Raw genomic sequence first — 23,985 nt, 5'->3', positions numbered from 1 at the left:
CAAAATTTTTTAATCAAAGAGGAGGAGGGTTTTCCCTTAATGTTGGTGGTTGAGCTGTTACATTTCTCTCTGTTGAGTCACACACACAAACCCTCACTACAGAATTTGTGCATGTACCAGACCTGCAGCTTCTCCCAAGAGCAACACAGTAAGACTTTTTTCTAGTTTGCCTCTTCATTGCTTCAAAACCCCATTGTGACAGCTCATCAAGTTGAAAATTCAGTTAATCAATCAAATATCCAATGTTACACTTTTTACATATAACCACACATGTAGAATAGCAAAACTACTCCCTCTCTCAAAAAACACTCATATGATGTGACTTCAGACCCTCCAAGGTACAGCAGACTCAAACTAAACAGAACTAAAACCTGAAAGTTAACATTAACTGAACCTATTGGTGACCAAAGATTTTATCTGTGGTGTCCAATGTAAAAGTCAGAGGGGAAATGCCACCAGGATCTCCTTACAACATATTTCAACAAACAATGCAGACTTGAGAAAACTTTCATTACAGATTTCCATTACTCTCAGGAAAAACACTGGCATCAAGAAAATAAAACTCAGTTTCTGAGTAAAGGTTTGTGACAAGCTGCCACTGACTCCTTAAAATCTTTTGAAAACCACAGATGTCATTTCAGTGGGGGATGGCTTGGGAAATTTCTGTTTCACTGAAAAATAACCACAATGCAGCATTTTTAATGAGACAACAAAGCAAAAATTAATATAACTTCATGGTTCCCCATGGGCTGAAAGCAGCTGATTCTGGTACTGCTGCTGATTGTTACATTTGGTTCTTTATAAACTTCTGAAGTTACAGATCTCCTCCTCTCCCAAACAGAACACAAAACTTGAAGAGTAGGAATACATGAAAAATACACTCAAGTCAGGATGCTGTGAGGAAACCTGGAGGCTGAGCTGGGGCTGCAAACACAACTGCACAATGACACCAACTGCAAAGCCTGCAGAATGAGCCATCAGTGTCCGAAGCCAGGCAGTGGCTATGGGACTTGAGCAGCCTTAAGCCAAGGCCTCCACACAACACACACTGCTGCCAGTACTTTGTTCCTGGCTCACAAACATCAGCTCCTGCTTGCAGCACATGTCCCACATCTCAGCTGGATTCCTGTGTGTGCCATGTGCCTCCATCAGACAAGTCTAGAGGAAATCAGTTTGATCCTCTAAAGGCTGTTATTCTGAGGGAATTGGCGTATTTTGGACACAGCAGCAGAATTTTAGCCTCAGCAATAAATAGGCTGAGCAAAAACTGTATGTTGGGATGAAGGGAAGAAACCAGCTCACTAGGAATGACAATGCTGAACTCTGCTAGGCTCATATTTGCACATGTGAGGCTGTTATTAACATCTTTTTCACTATTAACAACCACCTCTGCAGTTGAATTTACCAGCTTAAGGCCTACAATGCATTCTAGAAAAAAAACCACCAAAGCCCGGAAGCAGTGGGAGTAGCATGAAGCCTGATTTTCAAAGTTACATTTTCTAAGGCACCTTTATCCAGATCTGGCCTGTTTAAATGAACTTTCTGAAACCATAAGAATTGTAAGACACAGCAGCAGAATTTTAGCCTCAGTAATAAATAGGCTGAGCAAAAACTGTATGTTGGGATGAAGGGAAGAAACCAGCTCACTAGGAATGACAATGCTGAACTCTGCTAGGCTCATGCAAATGTATAAAGTCACACCATGTATTTTTAATACACTAGCAAAATATTTATTTTATAATGATAAAACAGAAGTGAAGGATTTCTTTTTGGTGTGCACCAGTAATTGTAGTAAAAGAATAAGGGGATTAATGGACTCTTTATACATTTCAATGACAAAAATTCATAAAGGTTAGCATCAAATTCAACTGTTCTCCATTTACAAGCATAAAACTTACCATAATACCCCCCAAACACATATATAAAGAATTATAGTTTTAAAATCTATAAAAAGTAAAAAATATACAGTCAGAAGATCTAACTCTTATTCAAATCTTTAATATAAAATTGTAAACATTTATTTACACAAAGGAAATGTGTATAACAAAATTTTGAGCACCCTTTTCAATTGGATCGTGGTTTTTGGAAGGCAGTGGATGTTGCACAGTGACACTCTCACCTTGCCTGCCCAACCAAAACCGCAGTTTATAAATAAAGCCATGGGCGGCTGGCTGGGTTCAGTTCAGGGGAGATTGGTTTTATTGCTCTGAAGCTGCAGCAAATGAAAAGCCCGAGTGCAGACACAGCCAGTGACACATTACAGGGCACCAGGGCAGAGCCCAGCCCTGCCCATGCACCCATGTACATCAAAACCATATTTTCATTTCCATTGAACTGTTCCAACCGTGTTCTGTGGCACCGTGTTCTGTGCGCAGGGACCAAAGGCAGAGCCAGGGGCTGTTTGGATCCTGTTCACACACGGAGACCAACGGGCATTATAAGCCAGTTTGTCTGGAATCACACCTAATTTTACTCCAACAGTACCATGAAAAGGCCCTGTCATCAAACCCAGATACCTTCCTGAACAAACCCTCCGGTCAAGCAGAGCAATATCCACCTTAGCTTCCAGAAACAGTGGAGGAAAGAGCACACCTGCCTTTTCCTGGACATTTTGCTGGATTGCCTTTTTGGTAGTAATAATGCAAACAGCAGATGTTCTTTTCCTCCAATTAAGAAATCATAAGTGGATGGATTGTATTTTAACTTACTCAGAACCAAGTCTGTGTGCAAAATCTACTGGAAAACAGAGCAGATTTCACCACAACCTAAACAGGGAGAAAGAAAAGCTGAATCCTACTACCCTGTTATTTCTGTTAAGTGTTTGTAAGGGGGAGAAAAAAACAGTGACATTGAAGGATGTCACTTGAAATTGAGGTCCCAAGCACCCCCGACAGGAAGGGAAGGCACACTGGTGCAAAGTTAACCCTTAAAATTAAAAATACAGCAAACACTCCTTCCCCTGACATTGCTAGTTTATATCTATACTCTTCTAATGACACTTACCTTGGACCAGTTTTTGGTTTAACTTAACAGTAAACCAAGCTCACTAGCTCTTTTCTTAGATTGCCAGTATGAGAAAAGCTAGCATCAGTTATTTGCATCCCAACTACTTATTCTAGAAAATATCAGAAGTGTCAACAACCAAAGTCACCAACATCTTTATCTTCCCATCCAAAGACAATCTTTATGTTATCTTTTCAAAAGCTCTATGAGGGATTAAGCCTGCTTCAGTGAAGTTTTATTCACTGTTCAAAGGTGGGATCCACTGATCAATGCACATCTTTCATCAACAGTTCAACATGATAAAATAGCAAATCTGATCAACAGAGCGGAATTCATCCACACTAGCTAAGTGTGCTGGACAAACCATGTTCCATGCATATTTGGAAAGGGTTAAAGTATTAGTGTTAAAAAAAGCAGTTTTCAAAAGTGCAAATTGTCTCATAAAGGAGCTGCAGACACAGTAAAATATTTTCCTTCTTTGAAACCAATGATATCTTTCCCTTCCCTTCACCCCCTCTGGAAAAAACCCTCTCTCACAATTCTGCAATGCAGAAAACTCCTGGTGAAGCCAGTCTGTGTTGAAGGAAATTGCTTTTAAATCACAATGCTGGGTTTGGTTAGAAAGTTTAGAAGAGTTTTCCAAGAAAGTGGATTTAGAAAGGAAAGAGGTATTTGTGCATTTAAAACAAAAGCTTTCAACTTTATTTTCATTTTAAAATAAACGTTAAGGCAAGGTGGTTTGTTGGTGGATAAGGGATTTTTTTGGTAGAGAGTAAGGACTTTGGAACATTGACTGTTCCCATTGTGGTTTTTGTCCTTTCTGGGACCAACCTCACATATGGATAAGAGGTCTCCTTGGGCTGAGCTGAAGAACAGCATCTGCTTCAAGGGATATTAAAAAAGTAAATCCACCAGTCTCTAGAAAGATTATCAAACTTGTAAGCCAGTATTAAAAAAAACAAAGCATTTAAAGGGGGAGACTTCCACACTGAAGCAACCCTGATACAAGTATTCTCCCAGGCTGCCTGTGCTATTATTGCTAATAAGGACTTTCCACCTCCCAACTAAATTATTTTTTTCTCATTTTTATCCTGAAGTGACAAAGTCTTGTGCTCATTGCTAACTTCGGGGGATGAACTGATCTCAAAGGTTAGTTTTACTTTTTACAACAAAGAAAACTAGATGAGCTGTCATGAAGCAAAGCCTTCATTTAAATACAACTACCTTTGGAAATAAGTTATGAAGAAACAGGTGCAAAGTAAATGGCTTTACAATTCATGTTAAACCTACTATAGTTTAAAAGTTCTCCCATAAGAAATTCCCCCTTTAAACACAGCAAGGTACAAGCCAAGAACTGTGCCTCTCTACAACAGAGTGCAAACTGCAGCTTAAAAGACTACAATCTATGAAGATGACTATCTAGACTAACTGGCCAGGTTTTAATACTTTTTCTCATCTATTACCAGCATCTAGAAATATTTACTGTGAAGTATCACTTGCTTACTGAGAGTACAGGCACATGCTTCAGCAATGGGAAAAGAAACAATTCCAAACATTTTGCAAGCATACTCAGGTGCATACAGCCTCTTCTCAAACAAAAATCAGAAGTTTGATGGACAGTACTATAACAGCATGTCAAGCTATGAACAAATAATTATTGCAAGTAATAGCTGCAGACTAAGCCCTAAACACAATTTGTGCAACTATTTGCGTTCTTTCTGCACTAGTTCTGTGGAATTTTTGTTTTGCTTTTAAATAATTAAAATATTTAGTCTTAGAACACTGCAAGTGAGATTTCTGGAAGGCTGGCTAGGACACAGCATTTTTTGACCTGTTCAAGTTTGCAACTCCTCAGAGACCGCGGCCAAAGCGCACTCCTCCTGCAGACCTGCTTGGTGCGCCACGACCACGAGTCAACACTCAGTGAGAAGCAGCTCCAGTCTTTTTCCCAACCATTTACCTCTAATGCCTGCAAGTCTCCTCAATGCCACAGGTTTTTTGGTCCAAGAGTTGTTTATATCTCATGAAATAATTAAAAAAAGTAGAACCCCCACCCCCGGCCCCATTTTAATGAGTTCCTAACAACTCATCCAAATCGTTCATCCACTCCTCTGAAGTCCTGTTTTTCAGCAAAGAGTCTATCAGGTCTGTGTCACCAGTTAAGTTCTGAAGTCCATTATTGCCTGACTGGCCGCTGTAGGCGAAAGGCAGCTCCTGACTGGTCGTCCTCACAGGGTACCCTTGGCTACAGTGCAGGTTTCCTCTGTTGGGAATTTGCTGATTTGGGTTCTGGTTGAAAGCATTCAGGTCTGGAACAGTCTGGTTGATGCCAGGCAGGACTTGCTGTGAGGGTACCTGCTGCTGTGCGGGCGCGTTTGTCCGCGGCTGCGCTCCCAAAGAGGACGACAGCATCTGCCCAGAGACGGCAGCGTTCATCGAGGTCATGGGCCTGCTGGTGCTTAGGCTTACCTGAGGCATTCCCTGGGCAAACTGCTGGTTGGACATCTTTAGATGTGTCTGCTGCATGTGGAAAGAGGAGTTGGCAGTAAATGGTCCTAAGCCACTGTTTGCTTGTGTCTGGTTGTTAATATTAGGGATACCTTGGTGTTGCCAAGATGGATTTTGAGCCCCCATAGCAGCTGGTACTCTTGCCATCTGTGGCTTAGATAAGGTTGCATTCAGTGCACCTTTATTGTGCTGCTGAGAAATATTTGAGTTTGGTAAGGTGTTCTGCCCATAGGCAGCAGGAACGGCAGCGCCCTGGCCCAAGCTGCCCTGTCTCTGCATGGGGGTCTGTCCGTTGGCACTCGGGGCCGTGTGCTGGGGAACCATCTGGTTCATGCCAGGTGCCAGGTTGTACAACCCCCCACGCTGTATGTTCTGCATGCTGGGGTACTGAGACACCCCCCGCTCCTGCTGGCTGGAGCCCGACTGCAGTGGAGCAACAGGAGCGTGGCCAGGTCCCATCTGAATCATGTTCTGGCTCTGAGGGAACAGCCGAGGACTACTGGAGCTGGACTGTCCCAAATTACTGACCCCAGGCATGGCTGAAGATGACCCTGAAATACAAAGAAATATTTTGTTCATTAAATACCCCAGGCTCAACCAGAGCACAATAACCCACAAGAGAGATGCAGCTGCATTTGTATAAATTGACCTCTGCAAGCAATACACAGAGAGCAGGAGTTTAATTAAAGAGTGTCAACTGTGGCTCCAGTTAGCACCTCCACCTTGATCTCAAACACAGATATGCCAATGTCCTAAAAAAATCTGAATACCACTTCTAAGAGTTCAGCATCACTAATTTAAAAAAAATTATGACTTTAAAGGCAGGACTCTGATATTTCTTTGTGAACAAAGGTAAACACATATACTTTGAAGTGCATGCACAATTTACTAAGCTGTTAAAAAATACCTCTTACTGCACACACACACAGAGTCAGTCATTCCCTGCATACACAAGAGTGCATCTCTTATCATACAACTGTAGGCTTGCTAGTTCTGCATTTTCCCAATTCCAGGAATATCTTCTATTTATCTAATATAGAAATATCTAATTCAGAGATTTTTGATCAAGTATCCTTTGGATTTTCATAGTCAAGTATTCACTATGTTAATATGCAGTGCTGACAGCCAAGCAAGGTGATTTGGAAAAATGTTTTCTTAGCAAACCAAATATGGTCCTTTGTTACTGCAAATTCTGAGTTCAAAATTTCTTCTTGTAGAAGAAACAGCCCCCTATTTGAGGCAAAAAAAGCAGAAAAGCTCTGTAAAGTGTAGTGCATGTAACACCCCCCACACTCCTTGCAGTTCACCAAGGGAAACCTACCTACACTAATAATTTCACTACTTTCAAAACTAAAAGTAAGCTGCAGAATTTTTCATATTTTATGATAGCTGAGGAATACTGGATCTCCATTATTACTAGCATTCTATCTGAATAAAACCAGAATTATCAAGAATAAATTCAAATTATATTGAATTAATTATCAACCAAGTACATGATAAAAACATCAGTGTCGAGGGAATGATGGGTGGCGGAAGAGTCTTACTGTGACAATATTTACAGTGAAGAGACAGCACACATATCAGGATTTAAGATGCAAAAAATAGTTGCAGTCATCATCACAAAGAAAAAATATTTTTAATGGTACTGCTGTTCATTATAGCAAAACCTACTCTATTTCTAACAGTTGTATGCCTATCTTTATGTAGAAAGGTGGCAAGATAAAAAATATTTCAGTGCAATAGTTGAAGGATGCTACTGATGCCTGTGTTAGCACACAATCCTTTGCACTGGCATTGAGTTTTTTCAGTTCAGTAACAAAACCCAGCTGTAGCTGCACTTGACACTGCACAGGCATGAACACTGTCAGGGTGAGGGTATTACATTTCCATTTGCATCTTACCCCTTCAGTATTTATTTCTGCAGGAACATGGAGAACAAGAAAACAAAATGAAGGGAAATTTCACAGAATTAATACACTACAGACATACTAAGCTGTTTCTCATACAAAAAACCCCACATAGGACACTTCACATGTAATGAAGAGAATTCAAATTGCATTCCCTTCTAAAGGTAGCAGGGATAGAAATGTTAGAGACTTTTAAACTCATCCTAGAGATGAGAGAAATAACACACCACTTATCTTTCTTTAATGAGAGCCTGAGATAGATACAGGCAGTAGTGATGTAAGGCTTCAGAAAAAAAACCCCTCTCAATCTTACTATATCAAAGATAGAGAGAATTTCCAACCTGCATAATGAAATAGAAGTATAAAAAAAGGCCTGTAGAACAATGAAGGCACTTAAAAATTTTACTCATTTCCCAAACAACATTAAGAATCAGAAGCTTAAGTTGTCCCAGATACCTGTGACCAGGGAAGCTGTTAATTTAATCAGAGTATAGGTCAAGAGCTTTTAAGGCACAGTGACATGTAATAAATTAATTAAAAGCTATCCAATCCAGGAAATTTGAAGACATCTTGGTTTTTCCTCCTGGTATTTTTTCTGCTATTGTTTGAACTGCCATGTTTACTCACCTGTGAACTGTCCAACCTGTTGCTGGTAGGGGTTCTGTGGCTGATCCTGGTACTGGGGCGGAGGCCGCGTCAGGTGCCGCTGCAGCTGCTGCTCCTGCTGCTGCCGCTGCTTCTCCTGAAAAATGCCCAATGCAAGATATTTTAGAAACAGATCAAGCTGTTTCCAAGGGCTATCTTGGAGAAAAACAAGTTGTCTGCATACTTTTATGCACAGCTGGTAATCAAAGGGACTTCTGCAGCCCTACTGTCACTTCAGACTTTGTTCCCAAGGCTCAAACACAGTCAGTTTAATCTGATGAGTCACAAGACCAGGATCTCAAAAACAACAGCATGTACTACAAGAGTTACTGCATGCATGTCTGAAGCCTTTCAGAGATTGAAAATCTGAGATGATAGTCTCCTAATCATTAACATAATCAACAGGCATTTTTCGCAATACTCTAAAGACAAGAAGAGGTACAGGTACAAAAGAGCAGAAGGGAGTGTATTAAAAAAACGCATTTACATTTTTGGTCTTTATTTCCAAACGAATGTATTTTAGACCCCTCTTTAGAAATCAGGAAAAGTTCAAGTCAGAAAAATCAAAAACTGAACATGTAAATACTTTCTAGTCCTTGTCTGCAAGACATGAAAAGATACACACAAATCCATATTCTCATGTATCACAGGTTTTCCTAAAAGATTATGAAAAACTGCAGAACTAAGTCCATAATAGAAGTCATACAAGTTTTGCAACCATTGTTTCAAACCACTTTCTTAGCAACGTGATCAAGTGAAACAAACCCTACTCATGACACAAAATAATTGTACCTCTTTAAAATAAAAAGCAGATTCAACCCACACCTATTTTATGATCAAACCATTTGAAAAATAAACCAAGCAAATTTTCTATTAGGAAACTTTGGGGGAAAATTAAATTTAAACTCTTGAGTGGAATGTAGATGTAGTGACAGTAGGCTCAGATTTTGACAGTGTTAACAGCCATCTGGTTGATTTTACAATATGAAATGTATCAGGCACAGCATTTCTATCTCTTCCTCAGAGATACCTTCAGCCAGACTGAAATTCTGACATAACCAAGTAGTGACTCAATGCACAACTACTTGACTAAAAAGTTAACCAGAGCACAGCAGGGGACAGAAATTCTCCTCCAAGAGTATTGGGGTAAAGACACAAGGCAGAAGCCTTTAGAGAAGAGACTGGTGCAATGTAACAAACAGCAGATACACATCGCTACCACCCTTCCCAAATGTCTCCAGCTGAGAAGCTGTTGAGACATGCACAGGAATGAAGAGGGCAGGCTGCTTGACAGAGGACCTGCTGCTTGCAGGACCAGTCAGACCTGAAAGAGGCTGACCACAGAAGCCAGCAAGAGATGCCATAGCTCTGAGAGAAACCAAGAACTGCAAAACTTGGCCTGGAGAAGAAAATTAAAAAATACACAGAATGCCAAGTGAAAAGACAAATTTATAGTGGCAGGGAATGGCACTGGAGCTACCTGAAACTACAAGTTTCCTGCAAAGCAGACATCAGCAGATTCAGAAATCTTTTTGTAAAACTATATGCAGTATCATGTGTATCCAAAGGAACAAATATCAAATCAGAATGCTAACAAGACCTAGCTTGACTAGGCAGCACAAGGCCAAACAGTGTCTAAAGCTGTTCAGCTCCAAGGCAAAGCCACTCCTTATCTGGGACCAGAGTCCCAGTATCACTATAGAAAAATGGAAATTACACAAGTTAACTGTAGTTACCATAACTAGGACATGAATAAAGTATTTTCATAATATTGATATTTACTGCAGCAACATGTGCTGGCAAAGCAGAAGCAAATAGATAGGAAAATAATATTTTAATGCTATTTTTGAGATATGCTATTTATCACCTCCCCACTGTTCAGAGAGGTCTGACACCTGTTCTGTCCCTTATTGTCCTAAGGAAACCTACTGGGCCACAGCTCTAGAGCTCTAACAAAGCTCTAACAATTACCATCCACCAGACATGCAAAAGCACAAACAAGAGGTCACACCCCATACTTCCTTTTCCCCCACCTGCTCTCAAAGAATACCTGTTTGTTAACATTCTGGAGAGTAATGATTATTCATCTTTGATATTTTATATTAATATACAAGTCACCAAAGATTGATTGATTTACTAAAGTATTCTAAGCTTACAGATCACATAACTTTTAGAGAAGATGTGATTTTATTGATGATTTGGGCATTTTCTTTCAGTCTTAAATAATATAATTCCCCCACAGTATTCCCTTAGTCCAAATTGTTTTAACCAAAATATCAAAAATACATCTTTACCAACAATCATACACTGCCAACCACATTTATATGTTTTGTCTACACTGGCTTCAGAACTGAGGGGGTTTTTCTGTCCCCTCTATTGAGACCTCAATTTCATCAGGATGTCTCCAGGTGATAAAAGAGCCATTGGCTAGGACTTGGCACAGCCATAGCTCCACAATCCTGCATATTCTACTACAACCTTCCCCATAAAAGGGTCTGTCATACATTTTCAGTTCAGAGGAGACTATAATTTCCTCCTTTCATAATTAAGGGAGACCTTAGAGCACTTTTAAGTACATAAAGGGGGCTTATAAGAAGGCTGGAGGGGGAAGTTGTCTCAAAAGGGCATGAAGTGATAGAGCAAGGGGGAATCCAAGACCTCCATCTGAAGGAGGTTAGGTTCAGATTAGATATTAGGAAGAAATTATTTACTGTGAGTGTGGTGAGGCATTGGAACAGACTGTCCAGAGAAGCTGTGGCTGCCCCATCCCTGGAAATGTTTCAAGGCCAGGTTGGATGGAGCTTGGAGCAACCTGGTCTAATGGAAAGTGTCCCTGCCCTTGGCAGAGGAGCTGGAACTGAGATGATTTTTAAGGTTCTTCCCAATCAAACTATTCTCTAATTCTAAAACATCAAATGCTATTTCATGCACCAAAGCAAAGCAGCACAAATTACACAACAGAGAGCTGGCCCCTCTCACCTGTTCTGCCAGCAAATGCTGCTGCCTCTGTTCCATTAGGAATTGCTGCTTCTGTTGCTCCATGAGCAGATGCTTTTGTTGCTGCTCTCTCTGCTTCTGCTGGTCCATCAGCATTTGGTGTTGCTTCATCACTGCTGCTTGCTGCTGATAAGCTGAGTTGCTGTGGTTACCTGCCATGGTGACATTTGGAGCCTGGGCACCCACCCCAGGGCCCGGGACAGAAACAGGAACACGAGGAACAGCAGGAGCAGGGTTCTGATCCTGCAGAACACAGGAAAAGGGACAAAAGTTACAGAAATGCAGTAACTTCTTCACATCTATACAGCACCAGACACAGAACTGCCAGTTTGGAGTTAGGGTCAGAAGCTCCACAACATTTAGGAATAGAGGTTTTAACTCCAGTCTCAAAGTTCTTCCCAATTTCCAGCTCAAACAGGTCGGTATAGCTCTGTGTGCTTTTTTTCAGGCATTTACAAACTGCTCTTCAAACACCCCAGATTCAGTTTATTTTAGTAGCAGTTTTTCAAACACTACATTTTATATTTTTGTTATACAAAGCATTTATTGAAATCCTACCTCTTCTGTCAACATTTCACTCTGCAAGTGCTTATGTCTCCCATCCTAAAGCTGCTTTTTTTTAATATTAGAGAATTTACTATTTGCAGGTGAAGGGGAGAAGGCTTCCCCTGGTCAAAATGGGTCTTAAAGTATTTTTCCAGCAATTCAACCATCACCATACACCACAGACAAAAATACTACTAGAGATAAGTCTGATATTATTAGTTTTTCTTAAGTCTGCATTTTTGTCCATTTTTTGAGACTGGAACTTGGGATAAGCAAAAATAACACGGAACATTCAAAAGCTGATACTGCCCCTTAGTACCAGCAAATCCCTTTGAAATTTGACAGTTTTCATCATTTTAAAGCACAGTTCAGCCTCATCTCTAATTACACAAACAAATGTTATGTTTAATTTAAACAGTCAGCTAATGGGTTTGGCTGTTGGTTCTCACTCTGCAGTTTCATAAGGAATCACGAGCCAAATACAAAGAATGCTGCACTAAGTTGTTCTGTGTGCAAGCTTTTGAGAAATTCTCCCAAAGCTTTCATCGGTATTACTGTTAGTTCAGTGCAAGTGTGGCAGTGTAGACACAAGGTCACCCTCACATTTTTCAGTGAGGGGGAGATGTGACACACACAATCATCTCTACCCTTCTTCCATCAAAATGCTGTTAGACTGTTACTTCTGCCAGCTTTCAAAGAGATTCATTTTTTTTTATGAAGCACACATTGATCTCAAATTTCTATTTGTACACCGCTGTGGTCTTTATCACAGACTAATCAGAGCTTTTTCACAGGTTTTCTGTTTTGTTGAGGGAACATATGACTAGAGTTGGATCTCAAACAGGTTTTGCTGGAGGAACTTTAATCAAATACCTTTTCAACAAGCCCTCTGTAATGTGCATTGCAGGTACATGTTACAGAATCCAATGAGTCCATACTTCCACCCACTACTACAGAAATTTTCACCTGCAGCATACCTGTAGTAACAGTTGTATACAAGGCAAAGGAGCACCATCTGGAATTTTCTGTTACAGGAAAACCTGAAGCATATGCTTCAAGCAAACAAACATTACCATTATTCATTCTTAATGATATATTTCTCTCCTATGCCATGCTTCTCAAATGCCCAGACTTAACCAATAAAAATCCATAAAACTGAAAGGCTCCACGGAACACCCAAGAAATCAGGAATGCAGCCCCCACTTCCACCTCTCTGCAAAAGTAGCTCTTTTAATAGTAAGCCAACTCTGACACAAGTAGGGACTAAAAACAAGGTAAAGAAATCAAAGCTTCTTTGAGAACACTGTGTAACACTACAGTTTTATACAAGTTATTTTAGTCAAAAGTTTACAAAGCATCTATTTATCTTTGTAAGTAGAAGCTTCTGTGAAGCACGACATAATTTGTTGCCCACAAAGTATATTAAGCTGGAAATCACACGTTACATGACCTAGAACCCAGTATTAAAAACTGTCCCCAGTGGGAAAAAGACCTCATGATTCTTGTTTAAGATTCTTGTATATAGGATTTTTCTTTTTAAAATCAATGAAAACATTTGAAACTATACCAAGGAATCTGCACTCCAGCCTTACCTACCCATCAACCTTAAATCTGCTACTGAGCAAAGATAACTCAGGACATTCACCTGACCATGTGGCAGTCGGTAGGCAATGTTTCCAGGCTTGGGTTTCAACAGGATCATCCCATTTTGGTCGTCGCCTACATGGGACAGTGGTGGCTGCTGGCGCTGCTGGATGTATGCCAGCATGGGAGTCTTGTTCTGCCCAGGCACTGCCACCCCCTGCTCACACTCTGCTTTGTAATGGGAAAGAGGTTTGGTGTTCCCATAGTCCAGCATAGAGCTTTGACTGTTCACAGGGTTCTGGTTCAAGCTGTTTTGCTGATGACCCAAAATGTTCACATGGTAATTGCCTCCAGCTCTTGGTGAGCTTTTATTTCCCAAATTAGGCATCATGAGTTTCTGATTGTTGAAGTCTGGCTGATAAACTGATGGGCTAGTAGGATTTTCCATGGTATATGGGACAGCCAGGGGACTATGGGAAGGCCCAGGCTGTTGCCATGTTGACATCTGATTTGCTTGGTGGACTTGTGAAGCTTGTTGCTGGTTCTGCAACATCTGATCTCTCTTCTGCTTGGCAGCAATCTGCTGAAGTTGATGAGCAGAAGACATTTCTTTGGCACCTCCTGCACACTTCCCGGGTAACAACACAGGCCTCTGGATGTTCTGAGAGTGGTTTGATGCCTGCATCATGGGCTGATTAGGATTTTCAGTCATTGACTGACTGGAAGGCTGGAACATAGCCTGAGAACTAACAACCGTTGTAGAAGCGGCACTTACAGGTCCAGAAGCAGCACCAATAAATGCTGAACCTGAAGAAGTAGGTCTAACCTGGGGAGATCCCAGCTGCTCTTGTTCAAAGGGTGCTGGGGAAAACTCAGTCTTTATGTTAATATCTTGTGGTAATGGAGTCTGTGCAGCTGAGTTTGAAGAATCTGCATCTTTTTTGTCTTCAAAGTCATCATTAAAGAGATCCTTCATGTCTTCATCGGGCACTGATCTATTGAGCTCCTCAATAAGTTCCTTCCATTCTTGCTCGTTCAGGTTAAGATCAGGCATCAGGTTATTCTGAGATATAGAACCCCCTGCTACAGGATTCATACAGGGAAGCTCATCTACAGGCTCCTGCTTCAGCTCTTTGTTCAAACTCAGAGGAAATGAATCATCAGCATCACCACCTCCATTCATCTGCAGGCTGGAATCTGGAAGACACTTCTTGCTGATGCCATCGAGCCCCATTGGATGTTTCCCATTAAGTTGTAAGGTATCACCAGTACCAGATTTCTTGTCAAGATGATGGAGTGGAGACACAGGGGGCATTCCATTGGAAGAACCACTCACTCCCAGACCGTCCTCACGACGCAGTTTCTTGGACACAGAAAACACATCACCATAGCCATTCTGCTGGTCTCCATTCTGAGGGGAAGCAGCACTATCAAGCTTTCTTTTCACAGTCTCATGGAGCTGCTGAAAAAGAAAAGGAATATTTTAGTTACGTAGTTCTATGTTACACAGATCTGGATTTTTATTTCTTACCAGAACATTGTCTTGCTCTGAACAAAATACTTCAGAAAAAAAAAATATCAAAGATTGCATCTTTGTTTTGCTAACATTTTGTTTTACAAGTCAGCACGAGATTACTTCCTCACTATAATCTCTTACAAAAATTTTTCAAAAAACATTTACTACTTTAAACAGACACCTCCTCCTTCAGACAAAACTAGAAGCTGCCAAGTACTCTGACAACAAAAAGTTGAAAAATGGCTGTGAACTGGAATATGTTATGATTTTTCCTATTCAAAAGGAGAAAAACATTAAATAATACTAAGAATCAAATTTCAGATGAGAATAAAAACCTGTATTCTATTTGATGTATGTACACATACAGTATAATTGTTCCATGAGACTCTTCATAAAAGTCTCACATTTAAATATTTAGGAAAAACGACTAATTCTCTTGTGATAATATCTTTTAGAGAAGAACTGTGTATATAAATTTTGTACACAATCACACTTTTGGCACTGAAGCAAAACCAATTTGTCACTTAGCGACCATTGCTTCACACTTGTGGAAAATGCAATTCAGAGTTCAGCCAGTTCTATCACAGCAGAGCAAGTTCATTCCATTCCTCTTTTCTCCTGAAGTATTTGCCAGCTGCTCTGACCACCAGAGCCCTAAGCAGCTCCACAGTTGGCCTCTCACAGATGGTGAAGGCACAGATTCTCTTTCTCGTGGTGCCACCTAGAAGCGACCAGCGGCTACAGCAGCAGCTTCACAGCCAGAGCCTGAGCACCTTTGTTCAACTTCTCCTTCTTGCCAGCATTCTTGCAAATATAATGTTCTTTCTATTGACCTCAAAAGCATCTGAAAACAGAATTCCTGCACACATCAAAGGTGACTATAAACTTTTCCTTCCCTCAGGTGTATTCTGTAAAAAAATCTGAGCTTTGCTGGTGCTGGAACGCTCCACCAACGCAGACAAACCTGCAGGGCAGAGACGCTGCTCCAACAGCGTGGGGAGCTGGAGGAGGGAACTGCCATCAGCTCCCAGCCTGGGTCAGACACCCTGGTGCATCTCAGCAGGACCCTCGACAGGAATCTCCACCAAGAGCCACCCATCTGAGGTGCGGGGTCACTGAACAACAGCCCTCTAAGAGGGCAGGAAAGCAGCTCATCAAACAAACCTCATGACAAGGATGGTTCTTTTCATATTACCTGCAGTGTTCACAAGGCAATCCACTAACCCCTGGGGAAAACTCTATCCAAGGAAAAATGGGAAACCTCAAGATCTCAGCACTCAAGCAAGAGGCTGGATGCTGGGCCAGCATAAATTATCAGAAGAATTTTACACATTTGCCTGAGCAACAGCATTCTTTGATTTACAGACAGAAGGACTGGTTCACAGTTAATTGTTCCTATTTTTTTTAAACCATCTACAGTGAGCTGATCTTTGGGGGCAAAGAAAGCCCAGACCATCTGTTTAATTCCTGCACAGGTAACAGCAAAAAAAACCCCCACTATTTGTTTAATGCTTGCATAGGTAACAGCAAAGCCTTATTTTTATCTGTGGGACAGACTCCAGCTTCCCTGGAGACTGTGATCTTCTAGATGGCTCATGGAAATAGCAGCAGAATAGCAAGATCAGCAGAAGACTGAGTAGGATGAGGTGAGGTGTACATCTGGAGAAGAGGCTGGAACTTGAAATCTCTTGATTTGAACATCAGGTCCTTAGTTTGGAGTAGCAGCTCTCTAGTGCATTTTTCAAATACCAACTCGAAAGAATAACAGAAATTTTGCTTTTTTGTAAAAAGACAAAACAACAGAGAGCAAAAAACCTCAACTCCATCACAACCTTTGGCTTTCAGCGTTTCCCATTGTTTACTTCATACTCCCACCAGGAAAACTGAAGCTCAAGGTGGATGAGTAACTTGCCCAAGGTTATATGATGAGTCAAATTACTCAAAGTTTGGGAATGGGTCCTCCTTAATTCTAGATACTTAGGGAAAAACCCCACTCCTGAAAACTTACATCAAAATAATGGCTTCGTTTCGTGAGCTACACTCACTGCAGTCTAGAAAAAGACACAGACCCCTAATATCCAGCTCAGGAACTCTCAGATCTCTATGGATTTTAACAGTCATAACACTCAGATATCTGATCCTTGGAGACATTTTGACTGTAAGTTGCTTGGGACAAAATCCTCCTTTCACCTAAAACTGTATTCCTTTGGAGAAAAAAGGGAGATTAAGTTCCTCCCCAGTTTGTCTGTGTCTATCCAAATAATCTGGTCTGAGGGGAAAAATAACAAGCTGCATGTGAGATACAAGTCAGACTGCAAGCTATCTACATATCAAGCTCTCCAACAGAGTTCTCAAGGCAAGAAAAACCTGTTCTCTTCTGCCAAAACTCATGAAAAAAACCAACCAACAGATGGATGAAGTAAAGCATTGCTTGCTACTCGCTAAGAAACCCCCTTCAGCTTTAAGTGTTTTGTTCACTACCTGTAAGGCACATCCTGTAAGGCACAGTGTTCCTCCAGTATGCTGTCCATCATTTCCTCAGCAGAATCAATCCATTTTATTTGTAACACTGAGCCAATCATTTCCACTGTCACAAGATCAGATACAGAAGTGTCCTCTCATTTTCTCAGCCTATTCAATTTTCCAACAAAAGATGAACTTTCTAGATCACTGCTATCTAGCTATGCCTAAAAATATTACCCCAAAAGCATTTATCTGAAGGATTTATACCAATATAGGAACAGTGCAAGGCAGGGGATGTGAGCTGGCCTCAGTCCTTTGCCCAGGACAGGTCAGAGAGTTTGTCAAAGAGCCTGAGGGGCCACAGGCTGCACCTCCTCCATCACCTGAGCTGCATTTTATTCACCTGAGCAGAACACACAGTCCTCGACGTGGCCATAAACACTTCCTTGGCAGGAGCACACATGCTCAACTGTGCATTCCTCATGCACAGAACACAAGCTGACAAAACCCAGGTGGCATCCATGACAACAAAAGGTGTCCAACACAGCAGCCTCTGGCCATGGAACTCACACACTGACAAGGAGACAGGCCTGCAATGCCAGAGATGGATGCGTGCCCAGGCAAATGACAAAGCTTCCAGCAGAAACAGAGAGCACACAAAGCATTTTGATAGATTCAATCTCTGTCTTAAACCCACCAGCTTTACCACAATGGTGCTCAGCCCTACTGTGGTCTCACTGCAGGAGCAAATTGACTGACTTCATAAAAGCTGTCCAAGAACTACAACAGAAGCCCAACAAGAAACCAGAAAAGTTTGAAAACTTAATCTATTGCTTGTCTGTTAGCACTGGCAGAATTCAAAACTTCAGAGGCGAGGGCACTGCTCTCTTACTGCCTTGGTGGGAAGGGGCATGAATCACTGATCAAAACAGTGGTACAAAGTTGTTCTGATTGGTTTTGTTGGGGTTTTTTTTTCAGATTTTTTGTTGTTTGTTTGGTGTTGACTATTTTGGTGTGGACTTAATACCTGAAACTAGATTTAGATAATAATCTGAAACCAATGACATTTCAATGCATTAGAACTTAACAGGCATGAAAATTTAGATCACATTATTTGATTGAGAGCAAAAACCCTTTACCATTCAGAACAGCTAAACTGAGAACGGTCAGCTAAAGCCCTTTTGCAAAAATCCAGTACTTTGCTATACTTGGAGACCTGCAACTGAAGATGGTAAATACATATATATAACACAAACTGTATGCAGGTTTCATTAAAAAAAAAAAAACAAGCCACCTCATGAACATGGCAGAAAAGAAACTTCTTAAAAATCTGGTACTCATACTGTGTCTCTCAGGCTCTGTAATGTTCTTATTTGGCTTTTTAAAGCATCTGTTACAGAGGTTTAAATATTCTTACAGGATTTAGTAGAGCTTTAATCTATTGTATTTCATTTCAAATTAGTTTATCATTTCAATATCAGAACTAAGTCTACAAGAATTTGTTCTGATATACAAGCAAGAGAAACATAATGCTGGACATTTTCAAAGAAGAAATGCTATATTAGACTACAAGCATAAGAAAAAACTAGCTCCAATATGGCTCCTAGCATTCTCAACTAGAAGGGGAAACCAGATGAGAATACATCCATGGAAGCACCAGTATTGCAGCACAGATAAGCCCCCATGTACCACAGTTCACAGTAGGTGCTCTACAGACACTGATTCTCCTCTCCTGCCTCACTAAGGACAAGAGCAACAAAGATGACAACTCCTTAAGCTGGAATAACAATGCAAATACCAGACATCATAGTGTATGAATTTTGGATAGAAAACATAACATTCTGACTACACCCCATAGCAAGAACTCCCCCTTTACTGTGCATCTACCCTCAGCTTCCAAAGTAGCATTCTCCCTGCAAGGAAAGCATTTTATTACCCAATGTGTTCCTGCATTCCACTGTGCTTTCAGAACCAAACTGCTGGACTCTTTTTTAATTTTTACTTTAATTCCAGCAGACTTTTGTATTTGGGTGACTGCCTGCTGGAGTGAAGAAGGGCTGTGGATAGGCATGTCTATAAATATCTCAAGCCTGCATTAGTCACAAGGGGCAGCTTCTGCTACAGGAATTGTTCTGCTGAATCAAAAAAACTCCTGTGCCTTCAGCTGCAATGCCGGATCCTCCACCTCACTTGAACTTAAACAGCAGCAGCAGCAGCTCAGTCACTCCCAGATCCTTACAACTTAGGAAACATCACTGCATATCTAACTAATCTGGTAAGGGAAATGTTTCAAACATAAAACAATACCTCACAGAGAATTAAAAGGAGACAAAGCAAAACCTGTCTGAGTTGTTGGGCAACAAACTATCAGACTTGTCAGCAAAAACAAACAATGGTAGCAAGACTACACTGCACCATGGCTATATATAAATAACATGTAAATAATTTGCTATCTTTGTGGTAAAACATAATTTCACAATTTAACACCCCTATACCACAGCTTACACAAAAATGAGGTCTTCTGAACAGTTAGAGTACCAGCCCGAGCTTTGTTAGAGGAACATCATTAACACTTGTCAGTACACTATGGGCAATCTATTCCCTTTAATTTATTACTTTAGGTCTTTCAACCAAGAAACAGTGCATTGCCCTCCTTGGACTTCAATTTCATTTAAAACTGTTTACTTGGTGCCTTTGCTTAATTTAGTATTTAACTAATATTAATGCAAAACATCTATCACTCCCAAATAAATGCTGCTCTTCAGCTTTAACACAAAGCCTTCTCAAGACAGGCCACTGACTCGACTTCTGTGCTCATTCCAGAAATACTGTTTGTGGTTTTGTGGCAGTCCTAGACAAAGCAAGCTCTCTGCACAACAACTGCTCTCAGGTGGGGAAAAAAAACCCAGTAAGAAACAGGGAGCAGCTCTCCTTCCAAGACACCACATCATAAAACAAGGAGTGGAGATGAAAATCCAGATCTTTGCCATTCTCCTCATTCCCATGTCAGTGAAACTGCTTCTGTTCAGCTCAGCCATACACTGCCTTTTTGTCTACCACAGAAATGTAAGGAAGCCAACCTTTCTCTTGCAGAGAATTTAAACACCATTATTTGATGAACTTTCATGTATCAGAAGCAGGCAGAGAAAAAAAATGTTCTAGGAGACAAGCCCCATCTCTTCCCAATATCCCTGTTTCTCAAAAATGGAAGATTAACAAAGCAAAGACATTATCCAAAGATCAAGCACCTTCTACTTGAACACAGCCTTAATAATGTCATGTTAGAGAACAGAAATGGGAAGTAGATGTCAACATTTGTATTTCCCATTAAATAATGGTCTGGAAGTTTTTTAGAAGCTAGAATGTTTTTCAACATTTTTCTCAAATGAAGTGCAGGCCTAAGTGATGCACAAATAATCCAAGGTATTTCTGTATCAATGCTGTATTCTCTCAGTTTCTGTAGCTCAAATTTTACAGTTGCTAAGTAAGAAATCAAGGAAGAATCTACCCCTTACTTCTGCCTGTAAGCAAGATCCATCTAACTTCAGGATCTAAACCAGATCAAAGACTAATGGAAGAGAAAATATCTGATTTTGTCCACGTGACAAATCACACAAGACACTAAGGAGGAAGTGGTGGTGCCACCCTGTTCCCTGTGACTATTGTGGATTTACAGAAGGTGCTCTGCAGCACAGCACCCAGCAGTGCCCACACCTGGGGCAATGCAGCTTCATGTCCTACTGCTACAAGAGCTCACAAAAGCCTTCACCTTTACATGAACTGCTCTCTCCTTCAGGGACCAAAATAAATGCTTCATTAATGGTCAACATAAAGTACCAATTTCCAAGAGCAGATTCATATGCAGTTTCACAGAAAAATCTGGACTGTTACAGCAGCAACAGCTGATATAATGCATGTTGCACTGAGCTAGCAGCATTCTTTGGAAAGGATGTGTCCAGGACGTTTTAAAAGACAGTTCTGGTGTTCATCCAAACTTTACTGAACACTGGAAATCAAGCCCATATCCTTCCCATTCAAAGCAGTCTTGATAATGGCAACACGATGGATAGAGGTAAAATACCAACCTAGAGAGAGACCTTCTGGGCCAGAGGAAATAAATTAGCAGCAGAGGTGGCATTGTTGTGTTTTTTTCCAAGACTTGAATTACTAAGCAAACCAACTTTATACCCCAGTAACGAGGTGATGAATCAGCAGCTGCAATTAAGCTCACAGTCATGGATCCTAGGAAGGAAACAGCAGGCCAGCCCGGGGAAGAGTCATTCATACACTAAACCCCTCTTCTGTTGTGTAAATTGGCCACTGGCAGCAGCTTCCTGTACAAGGGCTTCCCCCAAGATGTGCAGTGCTCTTCAGAACCTACTGCTGTTGAGAGCCCTCATTATAATGGATGCTAATTAGATCAAATCCACATCCAAAGTGATTCAAGAGAAACAACACCAATGAATTAGAGACATCTTTCTTTCAGAAGATCAATATGAAGTAGTGTGGCTGCAGTTTAAGCAACAGGATTTGACATGCTAAAGAGCCCTGAGTGTAATGAAAATACACATTATTAAGGGGTAGAGCCCCATATGCAAAAAGCCCAAGAGCCCAGCAGGAAATAAACAGAACTTCCACCAAGGTTTTAGAAAATAAAAAACGAGTTTGAGTAATTTTTGTTTTGACACAAGTTTACATTCAAGATCAGTCTGCTAAACAACAGCTAACTGTAAAGTTTTGTAGAATCAGTGTCAGGAATGCACAAGGTTTCCTCTCTTCCTCAAGTACCCTTCTGTAGCAGCCCTCTGAGGTGCTCTAACTGTGTCACAAGGACCTCAGTCTTCTCAACAGTCAGCAAGTCCTCGAGTCTCATAGGTGTATTAGCAAGAACAGAAACAATTCAGTCAAGTAACACTTTCAGTTTATCTTGTAAAGACTACAAACTGCACATAGGCTGCCTAGTGCTGGTCACAGTAAAGATGACACAGATAAACCCCCTTCAGTATTTCACATTATGTCCTGGACACTCAAGCATACATAAAAGCTCTATTGTGATTCTATTTTAAAAACAGTAGATTAGGTCCAAGACACAGAGAAGTATATCCTCCTTCCTTTCTAATCCAATCAAATACACAGAGAACCCTAAAAATATTATTTATTCTATTTATTAACCTAGGAGTATCTTTGTTTACCCAGTGTCCCCTTTTAAAGACACTAAGAGTGCTATTGAATCATTTTCATGCAGGCCACCATTTAAAAATACCTGATTTTAAGGCAGACAGGTATTAGGACAGGCAGCCTTTAAGAGGTTATCCTACTAACCTACATTACTGACACATTAGCACACAGCCGTATATTTAAAGGGCCCAGAATAAGTTAAGCAACAGCTATCTTGATATACAAACAGGGCTATGTGAATATGTCCCGACAACCAGAAATGCTAGAGAAGCCAGAGAAACATTAAGATTTTGAGCTAAGCCAGTTTTTAATGGGTGGAGTGGGATTCTCATAGTGCTCACACCCACTAGAGTGAGCGGCAAACAAGCAGCTGCCTTTCCACTGAAATTCTTTCCAATATGAACCAGAATTAACAGACACATTGTCTTAAAACTTCCCCCCAGTAGTAAGCATATCCTTATCAAATGACTCCACAAAATCCTGACTGACCCCAAACTGAAAACTTAAGCAAGCAAACAAAAATCTAAAGGCACCGCAGTATTAATACCCCTCTGACAGTTTCTGCAGGGGCATTTTAGGTGAATTAGCCAGAAATATGATTCACAAAATACTCGGAATGATTCAAGCATCACAGAAATCCTGCCTCTACCCCTACCCCACCATGCCACCAGCGTGCAGAGGTGACGAGCGAAAACAAAACAGCCCTTATCGGCTGCGAAGTTGTAACACAGCAGACAGGGCACTCCGCAGAGCAGCCCCAACCCCAGCCCTCGAACCGCAGGCCACCACACCAGCAGCGAGAGCTCGTTTTCCTTCCCCCATCCCGCTCCAGACGAGAGGTGCCTGTGCCAGCCGGGCACGACCGCCGGTCCCTCCCCGGCCCCGGCACCCGGCCCCGGGCGGCGCTTACCGCGATCAGGGCGCTGCTGCGGCCGTGCTGCTGCTCTCCGCTCGCCGCCTCGCCGTCCAGCCCGTTGGCTCCGCTCCTCTCGGCGCTCCCCGCGGCGGCGGCGGGCGGAGGGGGCGCGGGCGGCGGCGGCGCCGGGGGCGGCTGCCGGTGTTTGCCGGCCCGCTTGGCCTTGGCCTGCAGGCAGCGCTGGTGCAGGGCGAAGGTTTGCTGGCGCTCCAGCTCCAGGCGCTCCGGGGACACGGCCTGGTAGCGGGACTCGCAGGCGCTGTGGTGCCGCCGGCAGAGCTCGATGCGCCGGCGGAGCCGCTCCATCACCGCGCTGTGCCGCGGCACCACGAACTCCGCCATGGGGCAGGGGGGCAGCACCATGGGCCGGGCGGCGAAGGGGCGGCCGCCGCCGCTCACCGGCTGCTCGCTCCGGCGCCCGCCATGGCGAGGCCTCCGCCGCCCCTCCCGCCGGCCTTACCTGCGCTCCCCGCCGGGATCGTCCCGGGTCTTTCCCCCCGCCCGGCCCGGCGCCCGCTCCTCTCCCCCCCGCCCCACTTCCTCCTTCTGCCCCGAGCCCGGCGCCGCTCCGCTGCCCCGCTCTCCCTCAGCTCTGCCCGCCTCGCGGAGCCCAGCGGAGCCCGCCGCGCTCCCTCCGCCGCCGCCCTCAGGCGCAGGCCGGCCCGGACCCCCGGCCCCCCATTGTTGTCCGCGCCGCCGCCATCTTGAAATTGTTTTTCCCC

General features: G+C 42.2%; 1 protein-coding gene across 2 annotated transcripts; it reads right to left on the bottom strand.

Moving 5' to 3' along the window:
• Positions 1–1,705: 1,705 nt before the first annotated feature.
• Positions 1,706–23,765, bottom strand: MAML1 (mastermind like transcriptional coactivator 1). 2 transcript variants are annotated; one of them, XM_036391779.2, is made up of 5 exons: positions 23,258–23,765; positions 13,252–14,652; positions 11,043–11,303; positions 8,046–8,160; positions 1,706–6,062 (listed from the first exon to the last, which is right to left on the bottom strand). In XM_036391779.2, exons 1-5 carry the CDS (start codon positions 23,624–23,626, stop codon positions 5,071–5,073), a joined length of 3,138 nt encoding a protein of 1,045 aa, XP_036247672.1. In that variant the 5' UTR covers positions 23,627–23,765; the 3' UTR covers positions 1,706–5,070. The 2 variants fall into 2 exon arrangements, with proteins under 2 accessions (XP_036247672.1, XP_036247673.1); XM_036391780.2 differs by having other exon boundaries at positions 13,252–14,649.
• Positions 23,766–23,985: the final 220 nt, after the last annotated feature.

The sequence above is a fragment of the Molothrus ater genome, chromosome 15, assembly GCF_012460135.2.
Source record: "Molothrus ater isolate BHLD 08-10-18 breed brown headed cowbird chromosome 15, BPBGC_Mater_1.1, whole genome shotgun sequence".
Lineage (NCBI taxonomy): Eukaryota > Metazoa > Chordata > Aves > Passeriformes > Icteridae > Molothrus > Molothrus ater.
Note: the sequence above shows the minus strand (reverse complement) of the source record. Positions and strands in the feature narration are given on the sequence as shown.

Bases quoted from the DNA above. Each gene is read 5' to 3' on its own strand.
- MAML1 (XM_036391779.2), bottom strand. From the start codon at position 23,626: ATGGTGCTGCCCCCCTGCCCCATGGCGGAGTTCGTGGTGCCGCGGCAC. The intron at 11,304-13,251 runs GTGAATGTCCTG...TGTGTTCTGCAG, and splicing joins ACCGACTGCCACATGGTCAG to GATCAGAACCCTGCTCCTGC. The intron at 8,161-11,042 runs GTGAGAGGGGCC...GGCATTTTTCAG, and splicing joins AGCATTTGCTGGCAGAACAG to GAGAAGCAGCGGCAGCAGCA.